This window comes from Gastrolobium bilobum, unplaced genomic scaffold, assembly GCF_033153095.1.
Source record: "Gastrolobium bilobum isolate Gb01-03AN ecotype WA unplaced genomic scaffold, APGP_CSIRO_Gbil_v1 utg4089, whole genome shotgun sequence".
Classification (NCBI taxonomy): Eukaryota; Viridiplantae; Streptophyta; class Magnoliopsida; order Fabales; family Fabaceae; genus Gastrolobium; species Gastrolobium bilobum.
Window position 1 is genome coordinate 101,065 of NW_026896166.1, and position 18,164 is coordinate 119,228.

Consider the following 18,164-nt stretch of genomic DNA (forward strand, 5'->3'; position numbering starts at 1 on the left):
ACACTAGTGAGAACATTTTTAAAATTAATTATTTGAACTTTGATTGTTTTACAATTATTTTATTAAGTGTTACAACTCTCATTTCCTATTCTTTTTGGCCTAAAAGACTCTTATTTATGGATAATAAGTTCAATTATTTATTATTTTCTCTGAAACATTATCAAATCCAAATTGTTTATTGACTCGGTTGGAGTAGTAGAATAATAGGTCACTAGTTCAATTAATGAGTCATCAGTTCAACCACATAAATTAAATAAATACAATATAATATAATAAATTTAAAATTAAAAGAATTATAACTAATAAATAGAGTTGGTTTACTGGTAAGTATTGTAAGTTATAATTCATATGATCTAAATTCAAAATCCTATTAGTAGAATTTTTCAAGTATTTTGTACAAAATTCCACAAAATATTTTTTTAAAAAAATCTGGTAGTCTGGTACTGCTTGAATCCGGTTTATGATTAGTTCACTAATTTTATACAGAATTAAATATATAACCGATCTAATAACTGAATTAAACCGGTTGGGTGTCTGGTTTATGGATCAACAACTCGGAGTTCAATTGGATCGGGTTGAATTTTTTAACAATACTGAGGAATGAATCACACAAACGCCGTATGAATTGCGGGGATAAGGATAAGTTGCGGTAGCAGTATTATTTTGTGGTGCTATGGATATATCAAGCCTCATCAACAACTATTGTTATTTGTACGCAAAGTTCACAAATCACAAATCCGAACGTGTTGCAGACTTGCAGCCTCATCATTGACATCATTTCCCAACTTGATCTACACCTTACTCGTCATTCTTCTTGGCCACCGCTAGGTTGCACGCTCACTGCCACTTGGAAAACTATTATCCGCTTAACCCACCAACGTTGGTCCCACTTACAAATATTGTAGAGTGAACAACGATTTTTTTTTTTTTTTTTTTTTTTTATAATTTTGGAGGATATCTCCGTTCAACTTCTTCCTGTCACCTATCCTCATAATACCCTTCATTAGAACAGAGATGCATTCAGCTTTGCTATTTGTTACTGAATGAAGGATGAGATTAATCTTCTTTTGAGTTTTGAGACGAGAGAGATACGTTATCTAACCCTCAAAAATTTGCTTGAGACTTTGAACGTTTGAACAAATAAATCCTTGCAGTTACCAAGTAAGGTATCTTGAGGGTTAACGATTATTATTTTTATTCATTCAGCCTTCATTTCGCTGGTTGAGCTCAGTGGAATTGAATTGATATTTTGATAGACTAATTTCATCAATTTTGATGCAGTTTAGATATCCGGGGGATCCCCTTTCATCTTAAAATTTATTCAGATACAAAAAAATAATAATATAATATAAGAGAAAGGTTATATTTACAATTTTTTTTTTTACAACCTCATACAATTATATCGTAACACTATTGATTTCCGCCGATCAACAGTTATTATTTTCGCAAATTAAACTCATTAATTAATTATTAATTCACAATAAATGATAACTGTTGATTGACGAAAATCAACGATATTAAGATATGATTGTAAGAGGTTGTGAAAAAAAAATGGTAAGTATAACCTTTCTCATAATATAATTAATCTCGTTTTTATTATGGGTTTTATTATTTTCCTTCAACATAAGATAGATATCTTATGTTGTAGAGATAAAATGGGTGAGTCCCACCATTACAAAAAAAAAGAAAAAAAGAAAAAAATGAGGTGCGGAAATCGAAGTGAGAGATTAAGAGAGAAGTAATCTTATGTAAAAGGAGAGTAATATTTCCCTTTTATTATATCTCATAAATGAAAATATTTGAATTTTTTTCAAAACTAATTATGTAGCAGCAACCCACAATCATTTTACTCTGTCTAAATCTTTGTCTCCTCTCACGAAATTTTCTGACACCACCGTTAACATTTTATTGTGATTGAGTTTGGATTAGGTGAATTTGATATTTTTTATTAAAAAGAAAATATTTATCTCATATTGTTAGAGATAATTATTTTATGTTATATATTCATCAAATTTTGTGCCAATTTTTTTTTTAATTATAGATCTCATATATTTGTCTCATCAACATAAGAGTATTATACCAAGCAATATGAGTTTAATAACTCCCTTAATAAAATACATGAACATATACATTATATAGAGTTAAGTTATAGAATTTCAAAAATAAGAAATTGAAATTAAAAAATATTTCATAATATATTTGAAACTAAGTTATATTAATGTATGTATATAATAATATCTTGCAGAATATATTAATTTTGAATTAAGAAGTTTTATTATTTTTTAATTATTAAGATAACTATCTATAAGTATTAAATATTATGTGATATTAAGCTAAATTGTGATAATTCAATCTGTATTGACTTTGTTTTTTACATTCCAAGTTAATTAGTTCTAGATAATCTGTTCATCGAATATGATACACTCTAATATAATTGAACAAAAAGAGTTTTCTTACGGGTGAGGATAAAAAACTTTCAAATGAATTAAATAATGGTAGTTTAGTTGGTATTAGAAAATTGAACAGGTTGTGATAAAAGTATATGTTCGATACTATTTAATACTATTTTTTGAAAAAATTTAAAGCCTTAATATCATATTCTTTTACGAATCGAACTAGTTGCGAAATGAAGATTAGTTGAAATATCTTAAATAAAAAAATAATTCAGATGAACTAATCAATCCCAAGTTGATGAATATTTGTAGAAGAAAAATAATTTTTAAAAAATAAATAAATAAAATATATTTTATCCTTAAATTAAAATAAAATCACGTTATGTTGTAAGTTAATAAGATACTGTTGCTAACGTCACGCATGATGAGAGACAAGTCCCTAGAGCGCGAGTCCAAATAGTGGAAAGGATTTATTAGGCTCCGGATCACCATTTTTTAATAGTTGTTTGGTTCGGAAGAATTTTTTTTTTTACTAGAGAAATGTAATTGATAGGAAAATGGTTGGAAAGTGAGTTTGATAGGAAAATGTAAAAAAAGTTGTTTGGTTGACCCAAATATTACCAGTGAAATTTATTTAAATATGTAAAATTTATGTTCGAGAGAAACTTTGGACCTGTTTTTTCACTTCTCCAGTCATCTCACAACACCACATCTCAAGTGGTATTCTGTAACAGTGAATTTCATCCAAAAATCAACACAAAAGTCATTTTCCCATCTATCCTATTTGTCTGGTATTTCTTGAAAAAACCTGAACCAAACGTGGTATTTCCAATATCCACCTACATTTTCCCATCAATCCTAAAATAAACCTTCAACCAAACACTACCTAGTGTAAATGAGAAGGTAAAATTGGAAAAGAGGGAAAATAGTAAGGATAGAAAGGAAAAGAAAAAATTGATGTTGTGAGAGGGAGCACTAAATTATTAGGTGGTCCTGAACCATAAAAAATATTTCCCAAATAGTGAGTAATACTTTTATTTAAGGGATATGATATTGTGACAACCAAATAATGTTACTACTAATGTTACTACCACATCTTAACCGTTGATTTCCGCCAATCAACGGTTATCATTTACTGCGAATTAACAACTAATTAATGAGTTTGATTTGAAAAATGATAACCGTTGATTGATGGAAATCAATGGTTAAGATGTGGTAGTAATATTGGTAGTAACATTATTTGGTTGTCACAATATCCTATCCCTTTATTTAAAATGAAATTATAAATTATATATTTTTGTAAGGAGTTTGCATTTGTCATTTAACATGACACAACAAACTTTTCTACACACGCAACATGTTCTGGGGCCCACACTTTTTGAAGAAAAAAAAAACTGCGGCACGCAAAATAAATCTCTATAACATTATACAATCACTTTTACTACAATATAACTCTTATAAAACCCTTTTTGTAAATACATAGATATAATAATATTAATATTTTTTTCAAAATTTCTACCACACGTTTCTATTGATCAAACGTGTGGTAGAAGGGACGTATAGTATACCTAAACGCATGGGATCATATTTCAGAGAAGGGACATTAAGGTAAATGCACAGTTCTCGTCATTGTCTTCATCATGGGCCCCGTTCCGTGATCTTCAAATTTTGTGGGAGTGTCTTGAAAGAAAGCGCTCCCAAAAAATTCAGCACCTTTGATTTTAAATTGAAGATAAATAAAAATAATCAAAAGAAAGAGTTTTCGTATGTATATGTGATTATGTGAAGAAGAGGAACTGAAACAGAAGAACAAGAACAAGAACAAGAAAAAGGTGTTTTCAGAGAAATGGGAAGAGCCTTTGTGTACGTGATTCTTGGGGGAGGTGTAGCTGCTGGTTACGCTGCTCTTGAATTCGTCAGAAAAGGGGTTTCTCATGGTGAACTCTGTATCATTTCTGATGAACCAGTAAGAATATTCATTTTCTTTTTCCTGAAGCTTTGCTGGGTTTTGTTTGAAATTCTCGTTACTTTCTGGATTGAATGGAAAATGGGTGTTTTAATTCATGGATAAGGTTGATGATATTGCTTCATATGAACCACAAAACTATTGACAATTATGGCAGGATTGTGTTGTTAACCTTGGAATGCAATTTGTTCTTGCCCTCACCTTGAAAAAAAAAATAGTGTAGTATTTGATTTTGCTTTTTTCAATGTTATACTGAATTCCTGCCATGAGTAATTTGATTAAAGTGGGTGATAATGTTCTTGTGGGATTATTGCTCTTATTATCTAGTGGTTGGTAGCTTTCTTTATCTTTTTTCTTCACTGAAGTTAAAATTAAGATTTGGTCAAAACCAGAATGAAGGCATTTTATTTCCTTCTTTGTTTACTCAGAAGTTTATGTAGGAATACTTGAATCTTTCTTCAGTAATGGGAAATATATAAATATCCTCGAATGTCTATATCAGGTTGCTCCTTATGAAAGGCCTGCATTGAGCAAAGGATTTTTGCTTCCAGAAGGTATAGACTTTCCTCATGGCACCTAATCAACTGGTTATTTTAGATGTGGATTTGTATTAAAAGTATCTTTTGCAATACTTGTTGATAAAAAATGACCTTTTTGGACCCATTTGAACTTTTCTTTGTGTGAGTTACCTCTTTCCTTTACAGCATGCTTTGTTTCCCTTATATTAAACTACCTAATGCTCTAATCAGGACTTCTGTCCAATTGAATATCCCTCTCTGATTTTCATACGGCCAAAACCTTTACATTTGCAAATATCATTAGCTTCCTGTTAAGTGATATCTCCATCAAGTTTTGAAATTTGATTATCACAGCCAAGTTATCTGACTGAACAGGGGAAATTCTTACTGTTACTGGGGACACTAATATATAAACTTCATTGTAATGTTCTTGATAATTTTTATTTACTTTTGGGGGAATAATAACTATGTTTTTATAGTTTTGCTCCCTGTGTTGAGGGAATATCATCAATTTATTTTTGAAAATAATCTAATATTAAAGTATGAAGAAGTAAACATGAGTGATTATGCTGTAAATTTGAAGGATTGAACTGGGAGCTTAGGATGGTACTTGCTTTAGGAGGCTTTACTGCTTCATTTCCTTATGGTTCAAATATAGCAGATAGATGATGCTACCAATTTCCTCATTGCCTTTCTTCCATATTTTCTCTTTTCTTTGTTACTAAAGTTTATGTCATGAGTGGTTGCTGAAATAAGTTTGTAACATACAGCTCCTGCACGGCTTCCATCCTTTCATACTTGTGTTGGTGAAAATGAGGAAAGGCTAACTCCAAAATGGTATAAAGAACATGGTAATTATATTTTTCACATCGTGATGCAGTTTCTTTTATATACTAATTTAGCAAGGCTTTCTTTGACTGATCTTTGTTTTGTCCTGCTGACTACTGATTTCATACTGTAAAGATCTGATTCAATAGTTGATGCCATCTAGATAGAGTGACCTACTTGAATCAACATCACGTTTTGCTTATATTTATTCATTTGTTTTTTCATATTTATTTCTTTTTCTGCTATTTGTTCTTGCTTTTTTTTTGGTTTCATCGATTGTCCACCCAGACTAGTGGATAAAAGTGATGATGTTACTTAATTTTGGGATGAATTGTTTTGTATTAAGCACCTAAAAAAATTGGTTATTTCTCTATCTCTGTTCACTGGTGGAAATTAATGCATTAAGGAATGTAATGTCACCTGTGATCTGCTTTAAATTATTTACTTTTTTGATTATCTCCACTTGCATCCAACGGGGTGGTTGAGTCCAGAAACAATTTGGTCTTAGAAGGTAATATATTTATGGCATTTAATGGCAAAATCTAAATTTCACTTCTGAACATAATATGTGGTCTTTTAGTATCAGGTGACAGCACCAACCATGTAAACTGAGTAGAAGGGAAGTATAGGATAAATCTTTTGTATTTGTCTTTCTCCAATAACTAGATGAAGTTTTGGAAGTCAAAAGTAAGAAGAACCAAATTAAATGCATTGCCTGATTACTTTTGTTCATTGCAACAGGTAATTAGTAGTATTCAGTATGCTGCTAGGAAGTAATTTTCTGTTTTAAATTTCTAAATCTTTTTACCAGTTTATTATACTTGTTGATGAAAAGAAGTTATTATCCATCTCTGCTTAATTAAGTTATATTGTTATTTAAGGAATTTCCTATCCTGAATATCTAATTCTTGTAATTTCTATTATTTGCTTTTCAGGAATTGAATTAGTTCTTGGAACTGGAGTTAAGTCTGCTGATGTGAAACGTAAGACACTATTAACAGCAACTGGGGAGACCATAAGTTACAAGATTCTTATTATTGCTACTGGTGCACGGGTATTAAAACAAATCTCCCACTCTCCTAGTGAAAATTTTCTTACTTAATAATCAGTTTATCTCAATAAAGCCTAAAGGGATTGTATCTCATGTTTTTTACAAGAACAAATGAAAGAAGCTTTGGCAATTTGCTGGGTGTTTCTCATTGTTTTCTTTTTTCTTTTTCTTTTTGGTTTTCAATTCTTGTAGTTCAATATCACTGACCTTAAAGACATGAAAACTATTAGGCCCTTGTATTATCATATTTAACTTAAGGAACAACTTGTCTTCTTCATGAACTTACTAAATTCTTATGTTGGAATAATTGAGGATAAATTCACCATGTACCTAAGCAGTGGACTCTTTGCTTTCTTTACAGAAGTGTATTAAACATATTTGCAATGTCAAGTGTAGGCTTTGAAGCTTGAAGAATTTGGGGTATCTGGATCAGATGCAGAAAATGTCTGTTATTTACGACATATAGCAGATGCAAATAGGCTTGTTAATGCTGTGCAATCTTGTCCTGGAGGGAATGCTGTTGTCATCGGTGGTGGTTACATAGGCATGGAGTGTGCTGCGTCTTTAGTGATCAATAAAATGAATGTAACAATGGTCTTCCCAGAAGCACATTGCAGTGAGTACTTTAATTTAAAACCTATTGTCTGTCAACCCAAAATGTATGTGTAATGAATATGTTTTATATGCATGTTTAATATAAATAAAGATGCTACTTGAAGCTCTTATGGATAAAAAACAACTTCAAAAACTGATGGATATTCTTAATGTTTTGTTTGTTTTACAGTGGCTCGTTTATTTACCCCCAAGATTGCAAGCTACTATGAGGAATATTACAAATCAAGAGGAGTAAACTTCATTAAGGGAACTGTGCTTTCATCACTTGATTTTGACTCCAATGAAAAGGTAATTGGAATTTTTCTCACCTAAGATGGTTTGGTCATGTGAGGAAAAGACCAATAGAAGCCCCAATATTAAGAGTTGATAATTTGGAGGATAGCTTGATTAATAGAGATAGAGGAAGACCAAGGAAAACTCTGAGGGGGCGTTTGGTTGAGGAAATTTTTTTGGAATAGTAGGGAAATGTAATAGATAGAGAAATGATTGGAAAGATAGATAAAGTGAGATAGGTAGAAAAATGTAAAAAAAGTTGTTTGGTGTGGAAAAACTTTACTGGGAAAATTAGGTAACTTTATGAAATCAACAGTGCATTAAAAGCCAGATAACCGGTTTTCCGAAAAATCCCACCTTCAAATTGGGTTTCTAAACAGTGCGGATATCTATGTTTCTCATAAATCCATACAAATTGGATAGATGGGTTTTTGGTGAAAAACGTTGAAACAAACATGGTGTTTCTAAAAGCCATCAACATCAACATCAACATCAACAACACCTTTATCCCAAATTAATTCGGGTCGGTGGTAGATGAACCCACATGAAAGATACAAAACGGTTGAAAAAAAGTAACAAAAAAAATAAAAAATAATAAATAAATAAATAAATTAATAAATAAATAAAAATACACAAATAAAATAATAAAATAAAATAAAATGAAATAAAAATACATGTATATATAAATAAATAAAAGTAAAAAAGAAAGGGACAAGAAGAAGTGGGGGAAATGAAGGGGAAAAGGACTAAAAAAGGACCATCTGGAACATAGGAATAACAGCGGGTCTAACCCTCCACCATACTTATAGCTTTTCTCCATTCCTTTCTAAGACATACTGTCCGCCAATCTATATCCCACTCCATTAAATCTTGTTTTACTACTTTTCCCCAAGTAAGCTTCGGCCTACCTCTGCCTCTTTTTGTGTTTAGCTCTTGGTAACAAACTTCTGTTCTTACAGGAGCATCCATGGGTCTTCTCATCACGTGCCCAAACCACCTCAATCTATGTTCTCTCATCTTCTCGACTACCGGTAGTACTCCGACCTTTCGTCGAATATCTTCATTTCTTATCTTATCCATCCTTGTGTACCCACACATCCACCTTAACATCCTCATCTCTGCTACTCCCATCTTCGTTTCTAAAAGCCATACTTGAGAAAAATAGATATCCGCTGAAAAGCTCCCAACCAAACACCACCTAAGAGAAACCATTAAAAAAACCTTATCTAAATGGCATTTCTGAAAATTTGGTTTTTGATAGTTCACAATAGCATTGTATGATGCATGTAGCTGACCCCACCTAGTAGAAAAAGGCTTTGGTTGTTCTTGGTGTTAGAGCTTTTCATTAATATGGGAGGTTGATCGTGCCAAAACTTTTCCAATTCAAACTGAGAAAATTGGTAAATCCTCCCAAAAAGATTTTGCAATCTCTGAACCAGTAGAGAGCGGCTTATTTATTTGTTGGAAGTGAAAATTTCCTGCTTAATAGGATTCATGACAACCAGTCTTATCCATATCCTAGAAGAAAATGATTAGAAGTCATCACACTAAATTTGACTATTGTTACATCGTGCCTGTGATCAATTCAACCTGCAAATATAACTGACTGACTCTTTTTACAGGTTACAGCTGTTAATCTTAGAGATGGAAGGAAGCTATCCGTGGACATGGTTGTGGTGGGAATTGGAATACGTCCTAATACAGGTTTGTTTGAAGGTCAACTTACTTTGGAGAAAGGTGGAATCAAAGTAAATGGAATGTTGCAATCAAGCAACAGCTCAGTCTACGCAATTGGAGATGTTGCAGCATTTCCGGTCAAAGCATTCGGGGAAACTCGGAGACTTGAGCACGTTGATTCAGCACGGAAATCTGCAAGACATGCTGTGGCTTCCATAATGGAACCAGACAAAACAGGCGAATTTGATTACCTTCCTTTTTTCTACTCCAGAGTCTTCACATTGTCTTGGCAATTTTATGGGGATAATGTTGGGGAAGTTGTCTATTTTGGAGATTTTTCAGGTAATACATTTGGAGCATACTGGGTAAGCAAGGGTCAACTTGTTGGGGCGTTCCTTGAAGGTGGAACTAAAGAGGAGTATGAAGCCATAGCCAAGGCCACTAGGTTTCGGCCAGCAATTGAAGACTTAACAGAGCTGGAGAGGCAGGGTTTGGGGTTTGCAGTTACAGTTAGTCAGAAACCTCTGGCATCACCACCAGTTGAGGTTAACGCCTCTGATCTACTTTTGGAGAGACCATTGTATGCTTGGCATGCTACAGCCGGGGTTATTCTTGCTGCATCAATAGCTGCATTTGCATATTTTTATGGAAAAAGGCGCCGCAGATGGTGAAAATTCTGAGAAAATTACCAATTCATGGTTAAGGGTGCCTACATATTTTAGTCAGGTATACAAGCTGTAACATTGATAAGTCTAGGATATTTTGACGTGTTATTGTATCTGATCCAATTCACTAGACTATAATTCTTCAGTTCTAATGTTCATAGGGTTGTTGTACCAAAAACAAAAGCAAAATACGAATGGCCTTCCTTCAGAAAATATTTCTGTAAGAGTTCACTTAAAGTTGAGGAAGTTGTGTCTAATATGACCTACACGGCTTATATTTATAATATAATAATAGGGTATATGGGCTTGGTTCCTATCTACATGCTGTGGGACTAAATATACATTCTAATACTATAACACTCCCCCTCAAGCTAATACATGTATATCAAACGTGTGTAGCTTGCTTGCTATAGATATAGTCTACTCGGGTCTCTAAGAGATTTGGTGAAAAATATCCGCAAAGTGATCATTGGAATTGATGAATATTGTTTTAATTTCTTTAGACTGAATCTTTTCTTATATGAAGTGACAATCAATTTCGATATGATTGGTCCTCTGATGAAATGTCAAATTAGAAGATATGTGTAACACGGGCTTCATTGTCGCAATTTCGTAGGATGTTTTTCATAGAAACACAGGTCCTTAATCAATTGTTTTAACAAGGCAAGCTCACAAATTGTAGCTCCCATTGCTCGATACTCAACATCTACACTTAATTTGACTACCATGGTTTGCTTCTTACTCTTCCAAAAAATCAGATTTCTCCCAAATTGGACACAATAGCCGGAAGTATATTGTTTATCTGAAGAAGAGTGTCCCTAATCAGCATTTGAGTAGCTACAAACCTCAATATGCCCTTTATCATTATATAATAAGCTTTTTACCGGTGCTCCTTTGATGTAGCAAATTTTTTTGCCAACAATGTCCTAATCGGAATCACAAGGAGAATCAAGGAATTGACTAGTCACACTAATTGCGGAAGAGGAATCTAGTCCTCTTACAATAAGATAATTCAACCTTTTGATCAGTCTTTGATAACAACTACGATGACTAAGAAGCTCACCTTGTTCAAGTAGAAGCATGATATTGGGATCCATGGCTGTATCAATAGGCTTGTATTCCAACATATCAATCTTTTCCAAGATATCCAAGGTATACTTTCTCTAATAGATGGAGATACTTTGCCTTGATTGTACCACCTTAATGCCTAAGAAATAAAAGAGTTTACCAAGATCTTTGATCTGAAATTGACCAAACAAGTATTGTTTCAGCTGTTCAATGCCAACTCGATCGATGCCAATGATGATAATGTCATCAACATAGACAAGTAGATAGACGCATTGATCAGAAGAACTACGCCAATAGAAAACAAAGTGATCAGCTTCGCTACTAGATGGCCCAAAAGCTTTAATAGCTGAATTGAAATGACTAAACCAAACCTTGTGATTGCTTCAAGCCATATAAAGATTTGTGAAGCTTGCATACTTGGCCAGATTCCCCCTAAGTAACAAAATCGACTGGTTGCTTCATGTAAACTTCCTCCTATAAATCACCATGTAAGAAAGCATTTTTAATATCAAGCTGAAGAAAGACCCCATGTAGTTCAAAATGAGTATTCATGGACTTTGTTTTTAACTCATAAAATGATGCATTCAAATCCTTTAAAAAGATGGCCAAAGTAGTTCAAAATGAAAGGGGCTCTAAAATTGTTGCCTTGAGAAGTGATTACTCTAGAAGTGATATCAGTGGAGAGCTTGAGAAATCTCTTTTTGAACAATTTTGTGATAAGCATGGTATACAACATAATTTTTCTGCTCCAAGGACCTTACAACAAAACAAGGTTGTGGAAAGGAAAAATAGAAACTTAGAGGAGATTGCCCACACTTTGTTGAGTGAAAGCAATGTCTCTGAGCCTTTTTGGGCAGATGTAGTGATTAATGCCTCCTATGTTTGTAATCGTTCTCTTATTAGACCATTTTGAAGAAAACACCATATAAGCTTTATAAAGAAAAAAAAAACCTAATTTCTCTTATTTTCATGTATTTGGATGCAAGTGCTTTGTTATAAACAATCCGAAAGATATCATAGGGAAATTCTATGAAAAATACGTTGAAGGTATCTTCCTAGGTTATTCTTGTCTTGCAAAGCATTTAGAATCTATAATAAAAGAACTAAGACCATAGAAGAGTCCATTCATGTTGTCTTTGATGAATCAATAGATGCTATAAACCCTTTGCCGAGAAAGGTTGTGTTTGATGATGAAAATGCAGAAAGTAAAGATAAAAAGTAGCCAGGGTGCAAAGGAACAACAAGGAAATGTTCTCTCCTCAACCTTACAAAGCACAAAAGCCCAAGTCAGAAGATATCACCATATTGAGAATGTAATAGGTGATATTACACAAGGAGTAACTACTAGAAGTTATTTTAAAAATTTATGTATTCATTCAACCTTTGTATCTCAAGTTAAGCCTAAGAACATTGAGGAGGCAATAGCAGATGAACATTCGGTAATGGCTATGTATGAAGAGCTAAGCCAGCTTGAAAGGAACAATGTGTGAGAATTAGTTCTTAAACCCAATGGTAATCAAATTATTGGCACCAAATGGGTCTTTCGCAACAAACTTTATGAAAATGGCATAATAGTTAGAAATAAGGCAAGATTGGTTGGAAAAAGATATAATCAAGAGGAAGACATCAATTATGATGAATCCTTTGCTCCTATTGCACGCCTTGAAGCAATTAGGTTTTTGCTAGCATATACATGCATTCACAATTTTAAACTTCCAAATGGATGAGAAGTGCTTTCCTAAATGGTTTCATACAAAAAGAGGTTTATGTAGGTTAGCCCCTAGTTTTGAAAAGTGTAGCTATCCTAACCATGTCTACAAGCTTAAAAAGGCTCTATATGGATTAAATTAGACCCCTAGAGCATGATATGATAGGCTTATTAAAAAAATTTGAAAAATAATTTTAAAATGGGTAACGTTAACACTACATTGTTCATAAAAATAAAGAATGATTATAATTTGTTAGTCCAAATTTATGTGGATGATATTATTTTTGGATCGACTAACATAAGTCTTTGAGAGGAATTTTCTAGTATTATGCGGCTTTTTGACCACTGTAGCCCTTATTCAATAATTAATTACCAAATTAACCTTGATTATAAACTATTTCAAATATTTAACCTCTCCAGAAAACATAACATCAATTTGCCCTGTTTGACCGTTGACCAGTAAGCCTACCCGGGTAGCCCCCTCCATACCCGGGTATTTTTTGAAAATTTTACCCTACCCGGGTAGTCAAGGGGATACTCTGGTATATTTCAAAAAACTGGAAAAATGCTTGAATTATTTATCCGGGCAGGGAGGGGGCTACCCGGGTAAATTTCGTCCAAAAACCCAATTACATATCATATTCCATTATAAACCCAATTACATATCATATCCCATTATAAACCCAAACAAACACGCCCCCTCACATTTCCATTTCTAAAAAAACTTTCTCTCTCTAAAAAACTCAAACCAAAACGAAGCTAAGTCCACTCGTCGCAACTTTTTCATTCTGAATTGTTTCAAAATTTTCCACTGTTTTCCCCTATTTGTTTATATAATTCATCGATTCTTATTTTTGTTGTTTCGATTCTTTTGTTCTATGTGGTTCGTACTGTACGATGTTGTTGGTACGAATTCATCGCCGTCGCGCCGGTACGAAAGGGATTGGTTTGCTGCATCATCGTATTATTGAAGGATGGCTGCCAGAGTGGAGTTGCCGGAGGGGAGAGCAGACATTGTTTATTTTTATTTTTCCCTTTACATATTAATAACCTTAACCACGTGTAATTAATTTGTTCTAAACCCTATTTTTCTGGAAGAAGAATGAGTACTTACAGATTAATCTCTTTTGGAAAATTTATTTTGGGTTATATAAGAAATTTCATTTCTTTTGCCTATTCATCGGCTTCTAGAAAGAGTTTCTGTGATTGGTTCGTTACTTCTTAGTTGATAATTATTTTTGTGAACTGGTTTCTTCGTCTTTCTTGCTTTATCTTCTGGCCGAATAATTCATTTCTTGCTTTACATCTCAATTGATAATTTACCCGGGTAGCCCCCTCCCTACCCGGATAAATAATTCAAGCATTTTTCCCGTTTTTTGAAATATACCAGGGTATCCCCTTGACTACCCGGGTAGGGTTAAATTTTCAAAAAAAACCCGGTTAGGGAGGGGGCTACCCGGGTAAGCTTATTGGTCAACGGTCATACTGGAGAGGTTAAATATTTGAAATAGTTTATAATCAAGGTTAATTTGGTAATTAATTATTGAATAAGGGCTACAGTGGTCAAAAAGCCAGTATTATGCAGAGTGAGTTCGAAATGTCAATGATGGGTGAGCTGAATTTCTTCATTGGGCTGCAAATTAAACAATAAGATGAGATTTTCATTAGCCAAGTGTTGTATTGCAAATCACTCCTTAAAAGGTTTGAAATGGAGAAGGCAAAGCTCATAGATACCCCAATAAGCTCAAGTCTACCTTTGCACAAAGACAAAAGTGGTAAAGCTGTTGAGGTAACATTATATCGTGGAATGATAGGTTCTTTATCATATCATATAGCTTCTAGGCTTGATGTCATGTTTAGTGTTTGTTTGTATGCTCGATATCAATCTAATCCTAAGGGGCCTCACTTGACTGTTGTCAAGAGAATTATTAGGTATTTGGTAAGTACTTGTAATATGGGATTGTAGTATCCTAAAGGATCACCACCAAGTCTAGTTGGATACTCCAATTCTGGCAGGATGCAAGTTGGATAGGAAAAACACAATTGGTACCTGCCATTTGTTTGGGAACTCTCTAGTTTCATGTTTTAGCAAGAAGCAGGTGAGTGTTACACTCTCAATTGTTGAGGTAGAGTATATAGTTGTTTCCTTATGTGTTGCACTAATCCTTTGGATGAATCAACAATTGCTAGACTATAGCTTAAGCTTAGAAAAACTCTCAATCTTGTGTGATAACACAAGTGCTATAAATTTGACCAAAAATCTTATTATGCATTCCAAACATCATTTTATTTGTGATCATGTTAATAATAATGATACTAGCATTGAATTTATTCAAACGTCTAAGCAATTAGCTGACATATTCACTAAGCCTTTGCCTAGGGATAATTTTGTTAAACTTATAATAGAACTAGGCCTATATAATTTCATTGCATAACAGCACATTTACTTACCATTATTTTATCTTGGTGTGAGGTAAGGTATAGGCAAGGAGTTATATAGGTTTTAGTGGGGTGCTCAAGACCATAGGTATTTTGAGTTGATTTGGTTGGAGACAATTTGTTGTCTTGTGGGAGTTATTTTTGTGGTTTGAAAATACTTTGCAATTGGATATTGTTATTTCCATTTATTAGTGGAAGAAAATCCAAGATCACTTTGCCTTGGGACTGAATGTAGTGCCTCATTGCACTTAGAGGTGTGAACCGGGATAAATATTGGCGTGATTTTCTCTTCCCTGCACTCTAATAAATAACTTCAATATCTCTTAACCAAATTCTTCTTTTAGTGCAATTCAATCGGTAGTATTATTGTAATTTACTAGGCTATTGTTATTGCTTGAATTAATTCTTACCGTTGTTTGCAAAATTACTAATACATTAAAATTGCCTTTGGTTTCTTAACTTTGTCTAGTATTTTTTTAATCTTGTTATTACTATCTCAAAGTAAAGTAGAATAGGAAACTAAGTTGAAACTTGGTATAACTGTTTGTGATTGTAGAATTGAATATTAGGCTAATTTTTCCATTTTGCCCAATTAACAAGTAAAATAAACACGGGTAAGGTAAGTGGTTAAAAAAGAGAAGTATAAGGGGGAAAGTGATAAAATATTAAACTATAGGGTGTTTTTGAGCTTTTCCCTTACAACAATACAAAACAAAACTTGAAGTTAGAAACAATATGTAACCAAACAAGCTAATAAGGTATGTAATCAATGCAAAGAAAAGGTGCTTTTTCAACCTCCACTATAATTTGTTATCCAAGAAAAATGGTTGAATGTGAAATTATTATATTTTGATGATGCACACTATGTTGAAATAGGTCTTGTTGTGTAGTTTTTTTATTTGATGTATAGGTATTGAAAAAATATTTACAGAAGCAAGGACTACACTTGATCAAGACAGTTTAAAGAAAGTGAAGAAACTTTTTAATAGCCTATAGTCAAACTTGATCAATTAATTCTATATCATGAGCTTGCTTATAGGACTGTGTCAGATGCATATGATTTGTGTGTATGTATGAAATTGAATTCTCTTTAACTTGTTAATTGTTTTTATATTGTGATGAACTTCCTTGGTCAATATAATAAGTCTATCCTTTAAAAAAAGGAATATATTATTGTTCATTATATATATATATATGGGAAAAAATGTTTATGCAGTTACTGCAAATAAGTTATCTGTATTTATTCCCAAAACGATGTCGTTTTGGTATTGAAATCTTAAAAAATTATAAATATAAAGACTATTATAACCCTGAAATAAATTAAAATTACAAAAACACCATAATTTTTATAACACCTCGCATTTCTAAATTAAATATTAAAATATTAAACATGGATTAAATGGAAGGATTAGTGAAAATCTTGAAAATAAGGCCAAAATACAAAGAAAGGGCAAAACGGTAATTAGCCAACACGCAACCCTAGGAAGACAAAAGTTGAGTAGAAGATCTCAGATGATAAAAATAACCTTGAAAATGAATTCAGAACGAAAAATTGAGTGGTTAGGCAAGTTTCAGAAAATTCAGTGAATAGTGTTTTTACCAGGTAAAATTACCGCGGTACAGTTACACCGTAGAACGTGTCGATTGAGTTTTGAGCTCTAGGTTTTGAATACAAGTTATAAATGATTTATAGAACTAGGGAATATGATTTCTGATAAAATTTGATGGAAATGAGTAAGTTTGGGGAAACGTGCCAACGACGCGCGCAACAGCTTAAAACAACATTTTCTCCGAACGACCGGATTCATCTGATCAAGGGTAATTAAATGACAATAGTTAATGTTAAAAATAAGAGTTTCTAATTAGTTTAGGAAATTATGAATGTTTAGCGGAATAGGAGGGAAATTCGAATTAGTTTGAAATCGCGTGAGGTGGCGGTGGGGCCCACCTCACTTAAGTGGACTTGCCACTTGGACATCACAGAAAAAAAGACCACATTCTCTCTCCTTCCACACCTTGAACCCGCGGCCTCTATGGATGTGTGGGGAAGAAATGCTTCAAGCTTTCTTTCTCTTCTAACTCCATCCATACCTCACCAAATCAAGCAAAATTTGTCATGAAACTTATTGGAAATCCCCTTCCAAACCCATTGGTGGTGGTCTTGAGCCTTGAAACCCATCATATTTTGAGAAATCTCCTCCCCAAGGCCGCGGCTCATAGTGTTAGATTTGTGTTCATGGAGTTGTTTGGAGCTCCAATGGTTGGGTATGTTTAGGAGGAGCCTTGTGCCAAGCTTTTGTGTAAGTTTCCTTGTATTTCAATGGTTTAATCTTGTGATTGAATTTATGAACCCTAAAGAGGGCTTGGTTGATTGATGTGTTTAGAGAGCTCAAATAGAAAATGTTTATACATGAATATGCCTTAGAATGATGTGTAGTAGCCATAAATGCAATAAAAATTATTGATGAAAAATGTGAATGTTTAACTTTAGAAAATTTTAGGATGTCATGACTTTGAGTTGGAAAATTGTTGTAAGGATTGAATGATGGGATTGTGGCATGATTTTATGATGATATAATGGGATTGTATGAGGTGTGGAGTGGTTAAAATTGATTGAAATTCCTTGGTGTGGCATTGAGGTACAATTCGGCCTTTAGAGGAAATTAAGGAATGTATGTTGTTGGAAATTATTTGAGTGGTGTACTATATGTTAAACGGTAATTAGATGGGTTATGTGGTGGTTAGAAGGTTGGAAAATCAATGGAAAAATAGTTGGCAGTGTTGAGTGTTTAATTGGACATAAAGCAAAATATTAAGCAAAAAGACGTTTAAAAGACGTAAAATAAAAAACCGCACTTGATATGGCCTTTCGGCAACCTAGGGATGCCTAAGAAAATGAGAAAGAAAATTTAAAAAAAATAAAATGCAAATTTGCACATGTTTGGTCGAACCTACAAGGGTGT

The 18,164-nt window shown here is 33.2% G+C and overlaps 1 protein-coding gene across 1 annotated transcript; it reads left to right on the forward strand.

Moving 5' to 3' along the window:
* Window positions 1-4,098: 4,098 nt before the first annotated feature.
* Window positions 4,099-10,279, forward strand: LOC133298077 (monodehydroascorbate reductase 4, peroxisomal). Its single transcript, XM_061497315.1, has 7 exons — window positions 4,099-4,359; window positions 4,862-4,913; window positions 5,648-5,728; window positions 6,641-6,759; window positions 7,153-7,372; window positions 7,541-7,659; window positions 9,267-10,279. Exons 1-7 carry the CDS (start codon window positions 4,240-4,242, stop codon window positions 9,990-9,992), a joined length of 1,437 nt encoding a protein of 478 aa, XP_061353299.1. The 5' UTR covers window positions 4,099-4,239; the 3' UTR covers window positions 9,993-10,279.
* The last annotated feature ends 7,885 nt before the right edge of the window (window positions 10,280-18,164 follow it).